General features: G+C 36.2%; 1 protein-coding gene across 2 annotated transcripts; it reads left to right on the top strand.

Annotated features, from left to right (window-relative positions):
• Positions 1-20: 20 nt before the first annotated feature.
• Positions 21-9,901, top strand: LOC102807305 (uncharacterized). Of its 2 annotated transcripts, XM_085504264.1 has the most exons (3): positions 21-291; positions 6,180-7,496; positions 8,770-9,901. In XM_085504264.1, exon 2 carries the CDS (start codon positions 6,211-6,213, stop codon positions 7,492-7,494), a length of 1,284 nt encoding a protein of 427 aa, XP_085360390.1. In that variant the 5' UTR covers positions 21-291; positions 6,180-6,210; the 3' UTR covers positions 7,495-7,496; positions 8,770-9,901. The 2 variants fall into 2 exon arrangements, with proteins under 2 accessions (XP_085360390.1, XP_077861917.1); XM_078005791.2 differs by having other exon boundaries at positions 6,180-9,901.
• The last annotated feature ends 202 nt before the right edge of the window (positions 9,902-10,103 follow it).

The following is a 10,103-nucleotide window of genomic DNA, read 5'->3' as shown; positions in this document are numbered from 1 at the left end:
ACTTCGGCCATTTTTCGTGTCCGCGCTTCAGAAATACGGTATCTGGGAGCAGTAGACGATAGCAGCGACGCTGGGCCTACTATTGTGTGGTTAACCCGTTCTCTGCGACATGAACAAAGGGTGCAATGCCAATGTAGTCGAAAGCACTTATTTCTATTTACACACCATAGTTTTGTGGCGGGCATCGTCCTACTAAGCGAGAATAACGCCGTAATCAGCAACTTAACAACGTGAAGAGCATTCTGAGATGGCGTTGTACAGACTTGACGCATATGATAAGGTCACAGCATGGTGAGACGTCATTTCAATATTCTAGTTAGCTCGATATGTGACATAAAATTGAAAACAAAGTGTCTATTGCCTTGTTGTTCAGTACTTGACCTCAACGCAATTATATAGGCATTTGTCTTTTCGCAATAGTGCACCATTTCGATCATCTCAGCCTAGCATGTAATATTCGTTGCTATCTACTGTGTTTAATGTAAATGCTGGTTGCCTCGGAGTGTTGGTATAAAAACTAAATGGGATACAATGAATTATGAATGGGATAAATTATGTTGTATTCGATTAATGTATTCACATTCATACAGACAAAATATGCGAGTTTCTTCCGGTTTTTCAGTCATCAGTTTTTTTGTTTTTTTTATCTTATCTTGCATTTGACAAATTTAAAGTGACTTCCCTCCCTAGTCCACATTTAGGAAAACAGATTTTTTTGTTTGTTTTTTGTTTCTGGTTCTTGAAAAACTCCTGGAAAGCAAAATCAATTGTGATCTATACTACCAACAATTTATGCAACTGAGATATCTATGTACTATGGTATCATGTGATAAAGATCTCGTGGTCTTTGGAGTTTCATGCATACGTCAATCAATTTGTATTTAGGCTGTAGTGAATGGTTGGAAAGTTGCTCATGCATAAATTATCGTAGTATTCAAAAATGCAAAAACACATGCTATGCAAATGAGCAAGGACACAGCAAAAATGATCAAGACTAATACTCATTTGCAGAGTTTCTTCAGTATTTTGCAATTTTCTGACTTCATATTGAGGAAATCATTTCCATTGTTTATGTTTGGAATCTGATTTTAGCTCTTGATTGAAATCAACTTTCCAAATATGGATTTTTTTTGTATTTAATCTACAACCCAAGATATAATAGTGTGTCTATTACATATATATAAACTGCCCTGTCTGGAGACACACAACGTATTAATACTATTTGTCTTTTTGTTATTTAAGTTGTATCTTCTCATAACACTATGCATATGTAATCAGGGTTTTTTCTAGAAAAAAATTGCAAGAGGGAGCACTGCAATTCAGTGCCGCCACCAAGTGGGGGAGATGGGGTTCTCCCTACCAGGGTATGAAGTTTTTGATAATTCTAAGTTAAAATGGAGCATTCTATGGCTTCCTTGGGGCAAAAATTATTATCAGACAGGTCACAGTTGAAGACTGTGGCCACATGTGATCTCTGGTCATTCAGAATTTTATGGTTGCCAGAGGATCTGCTTCCCAGGGTAAGGGGGCACATGGCCATGGCATGAGGGCGCTGTGCCCCTGTTTAAAAGAATCCCTGTGTAATTGTGCAATAGATGTTTTGGTTTCCAGTCTTTCAACATCCATCTCAAAGATCCATGTTACAATTTAAGTGATACTTCCAATGACAGAAGCCCTGCAAAATGTCATGTCAAAGGTCAAGAGCTACGCCAACTCCACTTTCATCTTGGCGAGCCCAGTTTAATTTTCAAACTGTGGAGAGCCATGCTTCCTTTCTCACCTTGATGGCACAAATAAAATAAAGTGAACTAGTTAAAAATAGTTATTAATATAATATGCTCTGAATTTTTTTTTCATTTCAAGGTAAGATATAGGTAGTTGGAATTGACTGTTTCACTGGGACAACTCTGGTTCTTTTATAGTTTGGTGATGAAAAATAACAAAATATATAAAATAAATAGTATTTGTTTAATTATTTGGGTTTTCAGCCCTCAAATTACGAACATAATCTCCATGAATTACGATCAATGTTTGTCCTGTCTCAACTTGAAAGACATTCGTCAGAACAGACACTGTCCTAAACTCGGCATGGAAAAACCAACGACGATCGACATTCCAAACAAATTATTACCAGGACACGGTTGATGTGCATTTTAAACAATTGTTATTATTATCGAAAGATGAGATATTTATAATTATATTATAACATTATCAATACCAGTGGATTTTATGACGTCATTGCAGCAGATTATTCACGATAATGTATCCCATTATTGAGCATCAAGGCCCTGTGTCATGGATATGAATACAATGTTTCGAAAACGAATAAAGGAGAAACTATTGAAAAAGAAGAGAAATTGTTAGATAACAAGTATTTAATACTAAAATTGGCATCAAATAAAACTGTCCATTACCAATAACAGCCGATTTCAATATCGAAATCAGACAATTTTGTGAGGGCATCATTGCCTGCTCTGTACGCTAAAGCGTGTTCAGTCAAAGCGTTCCATCTAGTACGCCTGCTTCTAGCTTCCGTGACTGGTGCTGGTGGCCTCTCAATTAGTTCGCCCTATCAAGTTGATGAAGTGAGATCAACCAAGGGTGATTTATTCGAGCAAACATACAATGTATGTCTACAAGTACAGAGAGATGATTTTGTTCTGTTCTGTTTCTGTAGAGAGTTATGCCACATAATTTGCGAAACGAGATCCACGATGACCGACGTGACTTGTATTTCCTAAGCGTCGGCTCCCGGTAATTGTCACAGTCCGGGCACAGTTTGCATAAGCAAAATAAAATATCCATGTTTTAAGGCGAGTATATTTTAGCTCCGCTGTCGACTTTGTCGAGTGGAGCTTATCATACGAGTGATTGTCCATCGTCGTCCGTGTCAATATTTTACTTTTTCGACTTCTTCTTGAAAACTACAAGCCTGAATGCTTTGATACTTGGTGAATATGCACCTTGGGTAGACCTCTCTCAGATTTGTTCAGTTCATATTTTTGTCATTTTTGGTAAAAAGTAATATTTTCGACATCTTGCTAAAAACCGCAAGTCCAATTGCTTTGATATTACATATATAGGTACTACATGTGGACCTCTCTCAGATTTGTTCATTTTGTAATGATATCTTTAATTCTCTAATTTTGGTGAATATTTTTGTCATTTTTGGTAAAAAGTGATATTTTTGACTTCTTGTTGAAAACCGCAAGTCTGATTGCTTTTATATTACATATATAGGTACTACATGTGGACCTCTTGCAGTTTTGTTAATTTTGTGGTGATATCTTCAATTATCTAATTTTGATGATTATTTTTGGTGAAAAGTGATATTTTTGAATTCTTGTTGAAAACAGCAAGTCCTGTTCCTTTGATACTACCGGTATACATATTGTTCATTTTCTAATGATATCTTCTGTTCTTTAATTGCAATGTGCATTGCTAACAGCGGAGCTATCTCAGCCGATAGGCTGCTTGTTTTAATTATGCAGTCAGATTAAAATCACTGTTGGTTCTCCTTCTAGGATGGCTAACACCCATGAGCTTTCCAGCCATGCTCGTTCGCTCGCTTCGCCTGTAAGTTTGGTTTCAAAGTATTCGTCAAATCATTGCCCTCCCATGGAATTTAAAATAACTATTACACAGACAGGACAGCTGCCAATAACATCTACCTTGATGGTTTGTAAACACTATTGGGATGGGGTAACGATACGACTACGTACATGTACCCTGGGTACGCACCCCTACGCATAGTCAATTCAGCTGGACCACAGCGGCGATCTAGCGTAGCGTAGCGTAAGGCCGCGGTGGATACCAATACGGCGTCCCAGTCACGGTGTGCCATTCGCTTGGGCGATGACTGCAATGCTACTCGACACCACACATCAGTCACCCATTCACGCAATGTAAATGAGTTCAATACAATAATATTTGATGGATTAAAACTAGTTTCATTCTTAGTTTCCATATGAGATTGTGGAAACAATTTCCAGAAAGACATTTTTAAATATTCATATTCATGGGCCAGTGACTGTGAAACTATTCCATTCACCGTGAATTTTTCTCCAAATTTCCACTTTTTGGAGGCAGCAAATCTACTCGTATTGACATCGTTCCAAAATAATAACAATGAACTCCCTGACAACCCATAATCGACTCAGCACACTTTGTGCTCCATATATGTCGCACAAAGTGAGCTTTTGCCCATTATGGGTTGGCGGGTCGTTCATTATTGTTGAAATATACTGTAATACCAAACATACGCAAAATTAACAAATACACAAAGAAGTGTAAGGTTATGTTTTATGCTAGGCTTATTTATATTTTCTTTCACTCAGTCCATGCATGGAGCTCTTGTGTTCTCCTCGGGGAAAACAACAATAATTATAACACATCGTGAAGAGTCAACAATCTAGAAAGGAAATCCAGAAATTACACCGATGTACTTTGCAAATCAGACAGTCATACCATACTTGTGTTGATACATTTTTGTGGCAGTACGTCACATCAGAATATTGTTTAATATAAAATATTTCATCCCAGTCAAATCTAGGTCACAGGGTCAGATTGCGTGCATATAATTATAGATAGTTTAAAACTAAAAAAAATTTGACTTTTAGGCGGCTATTCAATGTCTATAGAAACTAGAACAGAATAGGTACGCATATACAATAGCGATATACGCATATACAATAGAGATATGGCTGAGACATGTTCATTAGTGACATCATCAACCAACGCCCTCTAGAGGTGAGATGACTTTTGTCGTCTACTTCACAGCACATTTTATACCCGATATTTTGGACATTTTGCAGCACACACAAGTTGATTTTATTGCTAGAATTCATTCATAGATCTCAAATTTCATGTACGGAGTGACAAAAGCCAGATCTCTGCTTCCCTTTAAGAGTTGCATTGTCTGTCATGTTATGTTTCCAGCAATAAATTTGATTGTGTCTTGGAAACAAAATTTAAAGCTATCAAAGCTATAAACAGATCTGAGAGAAAAATAAAATGTATACTTTGGAACATTTTTCCAAATTACCAGTTCCATAAAATTTTTAACTTTTCTCATTTCATTTAAAAATGTTTACCTTTAAGATTACTAAAAGAGATAGTTTCACAATTCATGAAGACATAATTTCACAAAAATCATAATCTTTCTGTAATAACTCCATGGAAAGCTTTGTGGCTACAATATTTTATGAAAACTATAATTAAACAACATACATAAATATTTTTCCATTTTGTTGCAGGCAGGCATTCCACAAATTTGATGCGCTTAGATGGTTCCAACAATATAATATATAATATGTAAAAATAAAATTAAAGACAGAAATGTTTTTTTTAGTAGAAAAGTGTTTGTTTTTAGGTAAAGTAAATGAAATGCAATAGTTACAGCCTTCTCAAGATTCCACTTCATGTTGAAAACCATTTTAGTGCCCATCGAACATTGCCTGAACAAGATCATTAAACCAGCATATGCCTGCATCGATTGTACAAAACAAATCACAATAGGAGACATACATGTACCGATATGCTTGTTGATTTGTTTTTTGTTGACATTTGACTGACTGGTGACCACTAACTCCACCCTACTCCTTAAAATCTGTATTAGAAGCCGCATTCCTAATAGAAGTCGCACCCATTCTTTTTGAATCATTGAGAACCTAAAATTCATAATTTCTCATATGTGTAGATACTCTAATAGAAGCCGCATCCCCTCTGTTGCTTTGTACCATTTTAATAGAAGCCGCGGTTTATAATACAGATTTTACAGTAGTCCTTAAAACACCAAACATCAACAACTTAACATGTCGTCAATTATTTTAAGATTTGCCTTGGCGGATTTGATTTGATCTGATGAATTAGCTATCAAAGATTATGCTATTTTTTTTTTAGTCTGTGTTACAAGCTGCTATATCTTTTGATACTTTTAATGGATATAGCCACTACTGTTGAATCTGTATTAAAATCTGCAACCTTTGTTCACATGATACAATGCAACAGAGGGGATGCGTCTTCTATTAGAGCATCTACACATGAATTTCAGTTCTCAATTGTTCTCAAAATGGTGGTGTAGTTTTTTATTGGGGATATGGACTTTATGGTACTCAATTTATTATCATCAAATTATTTATAGAATTTGACCAATACCTTTGTCTGATTTAATTAAACAGGTAAATACTAGCCACTATCTGAGCACAAAGAATGGATGGTGCTATTCAACAGATGGAATTTATGTTAAATAGAAAAGACATGGCAGAGACGGTAAAGAGAGATTCTGTAAAAGAAGAGGAAGAAATGTGTGATGAAGAAGAAGAATTATCTGCTGAAGAAGCGTCTGATGATTTGGAGGATAAACAACATGGTGAGGATGTTTCACCTTATTTGAATACCGCCCACGGAGGATTCACATGTACTTTGTGCCATTACACGACTGCAAGTTATCAAATGTATCAAGAGCACATGAAAGTTCATTCCGGAATCAAACCGTACTGCTGTCAGTATTGTCCATTCAGTAGTGAATTTCGCAGCAGTCTGTTAAGACATATTAAACGGCATACGCATGCGAATGAGAAACCATATCGATGTGGTCGATGTTCATATCAGAGCCGTTATAAATGGAACGTGACTGTTCATATGCGGAAATGCCATGACAAGGACAATAATTACAGACACATGTTGCAAGCTCAGTCCCCTAATGATCTGCAAGGATTGCCGCGGATATCAAATGTATTTTCTGGGAACCCTTCATCTGAGTTGTCTTCATCAGAAATCAGTTCATCTCCTGAGTCAATGCCCACATCGGTTAACATTACTTGTGCGAGTGCATCTAATTCAATAGTTGTTGATAAGGGGGTAGAAAATCAAAACAAACAAACGGCCAGTATAGATGACCGTAATGACAGAGACTTTCGCCCTGGTAGTATCTTAGAAGCAGCCGCACAGAGAAAATTGATGGAATTCACTCACATCCAGTCAGTGTACACAAGTACGCCCATCTCACACACAGTGCAGCGTAAAAGTATAGATAACGCTAGTTTCACCCAACCAGACTCTGTGTCCATTAGCAGTGCTTCTCAGCCTGGATTTGACACTCCCATCTATTCATTGTCAATGCCAATGGCATCTATCAATGCACGTCCCAAACAAGCTGCCAGTTTAGTTCAGCATGTGGACAAAAACCACTCTCCTCCAATCGTTCCCGTTTCTCTTCGAGTCACGCCACAACTGCTGGAAAAAAATCCTGCCAAAGACCGATTAGTTTCAGAAAGCTGCCAAACTGAACAGGTTGAGAACCCAGACTGCAGCTGTTCTAATATGAAGTCCTGCAATCACTGTGGGACATTCTTCACCGATAATGTTATATATACGCTTCATATGAGTTGCCATGGAAACAGGAATCCATTCCAGTGTGGTATTTGTGGTTATGAGTGCCGGGACAAGATTGAATTCACATGTCATATCACACGGAGTCAGCATAAAAAATAATTGTGAGTGGGGCAGAGAAGATAAAAAATTTGTTGTATTTTAAAACTTGTTATTTTGTACTTGTGATTGACTTATTATTTGGAGCTAAAAATAACCATTGACGAAGTCCTCTGACAAAAAATTGGAAACGTACTCTTGTATCAGACCCCACTAACTCCTGACAGAATAGTGTATGTTTCGTTGGCAATATCAATACTGCAAATTCGCAAATTTCACACCTTCTTGCAAATGAGTTTCATTTTGGTGGTCATGGTAACACCGTCAATCAAAGCCGTGTTTGCATTGTCAGCAAACCTGTTTTCAACAAGATGATAAATATTGGGCGGAAATTTGCCAGAACCTTATCGCACATACTCTGCTGTGTATGGTTACTTTTTGGTGGATGTCACTATCTGACGTTCCTGCAATTTGATTGGTACTGACAAAAAATTGTCGGGGAAGTGAAAAACTACAATGTTCTGTCAGGCATGTGTTGGGTTTGAAGCACCGTTGAGGGCGCAACTCGTGCAACCTTGTCAGATTAGTGGTCACCTCTCCGTTAAGATCTTTCAAGAAAAGATCAAAGCCATCTCAAGATCACATGTCACTATGTCATATTGTCTAACTTTGTCATCCTCAATTCAGGCACATGTACAGAAACCAAATAATGCAAAAATATACTCTGGTAATAGTGACAACTTCATATTTCAGCTTAAATTGTCTGTACACCCACATCGTCAATTATACATATCCATGCATTACATACACAAATACGTTTCCCTTTACGGGCTTCATTTTAAACCCACCAATTGTTCACATAGAGAGATAAACAATGGTTTTTCACATTTCTTATAAAATTAGACTTGTCAAAAAGAACTTTAGCGACATTTTTACTGCTGTACATTTCAAAATGTTGAAATATGGATTTGCTCCATTATTTATATTCGTTATAAATAAGTATCTATGTATATCCCCTTACACAACAAATTTGAAAGAATTCCATGCAGAAAGAATTAATTATGTAATTCATGAGTCAAAATGTAAACTATTTTACTAATGTATATCGGTACTTAAATAGAATATAACCGTAACCAGGATTAGTTTTATTGTTCTTAACACCATGGTATTGTGGTTGTAATAATAATGGAAGCGCCTATGGTAATCACTACATTACCGGTATCTTCAATGTGGATCCCATGCGTCAAGTACAATTTGTGTAAAATGCATTGAATGTGTGATGAGTGTGTAACTTTTAGTTGACACTATTAAAATAGCTCAAAGTATTTTCACTTGCAGATGCTGATTGAAAACATGGACTTAAGGATTGACCTCTGTGTGCGTGCTGGCATCAGTCCATCCAGACCTGTAATCTTGTACATTTCTCGGCTGATCACATTAAAATTTTAAACACACATATTTTTGCATATGAACGATCTTGATATAGTGTATGGGTGGATTTCATTCAGGCTTGGTTGGTACATGCACATTATTAGGACCTTTATGCACACTGTTTTGTTTTTCAGATTTATTCAAAATGGCCGACTGGTGACCATTCAGTTTTAATGAATGTGGTTTATTAGCTGTATTGCCAACATTGCATGTTCAAATTTCATATTTTTTGTTGCATTTGTGCATTTGGCCATATTAATGTTAAAAATTCATCAAAATCTGCCATTTTGGAACCTGATCTTGATTGTGTATAGATGAATTTTGTGCGAACTTGGTACATTCATTGGAAATTATAAGACCTTGATGTACGTCATTTTATTATTCAGATCGATTTTAAAACTGCCAACTGGCAGCCATTTTGTTCGCATGAACACAGTCCCAGCGCCACTCAGGAACCAGATTTAGGTTATACATGGACAGCCATTCATTGTGCATACATTGGTACATTGAACATGTATATAATGGAACCATATTGTATTTTTCAGATCAGATTAAAAATGGTGCAATGCTTCATGAATATATGAAATATATGAAAGAACTATGAAATTTCTGAATATCAAAATTCAAATTCAAGAAAATGAGTGAATTATAATTTGTCTGTGCACATGAACTGATGTACGGGTTTCTGCATATTAATCAGCTAATTTGCATGCCAGGTAAAAATATTTTCGAAAACGTACATTTCAAATGCAATGGAATCAATGTCCACCAAAATATTATGAAAGGCTGTAGATGCCTAATAAATTTTTAATTATATAATTTGTCATTCATGTGTCAAAAAGTAAAATGTACTTCTATTGAATAGAATAGCTGCAACTACATTGTAGTTTCAATCACTTTTGTCAGTATAATCTTTGTACTGTTGTCATTTGTATGGACTTACCTGTACTTGTTGTTCAATGTGTATACAAATATTTTGTTTTTAATGAAATTGTTTTAATTTCTTGCTTTTAAATAAAATCATATTTTTTAAAAATAATGTCTCATTGATGAGTTTGAATGGTGGCACAGATGTGGTAATGTGACTGTCACAAGTCTCCATGTATATTCTTATATAGAATGTTTTGTATGGCATGTAGGCTGTTTGTGTTGCTGTATTCTTTAAGTTAGTTGATAGGTTGTATCTTAAAGCAGGAGGGTCATCACCTGTGCACACGTGGAAATCGAATCCCAAATGATAA

The sequence above is a fragment of the Saccoglossus kowalevskii genome, chromosome 10 (genome assembly GCF_978046115.1).
Source record: "Saccoglossus kowalevskii chromosome 10, keSacKowa6.1, whole genome shotgun sequence".
NCBI classification, from domain to species: domain Eukaryota; kingdom Metazoa; phylum Hemichordata; class Enteropneusta; family Harrimaniidae; genus Saccoglossus; species Saccoglossus kowalevskii.
Note: the sequence above shows the minus strand (reverse complement) of the source record. Positions and strands in the feature narration are given on the sequence as shown.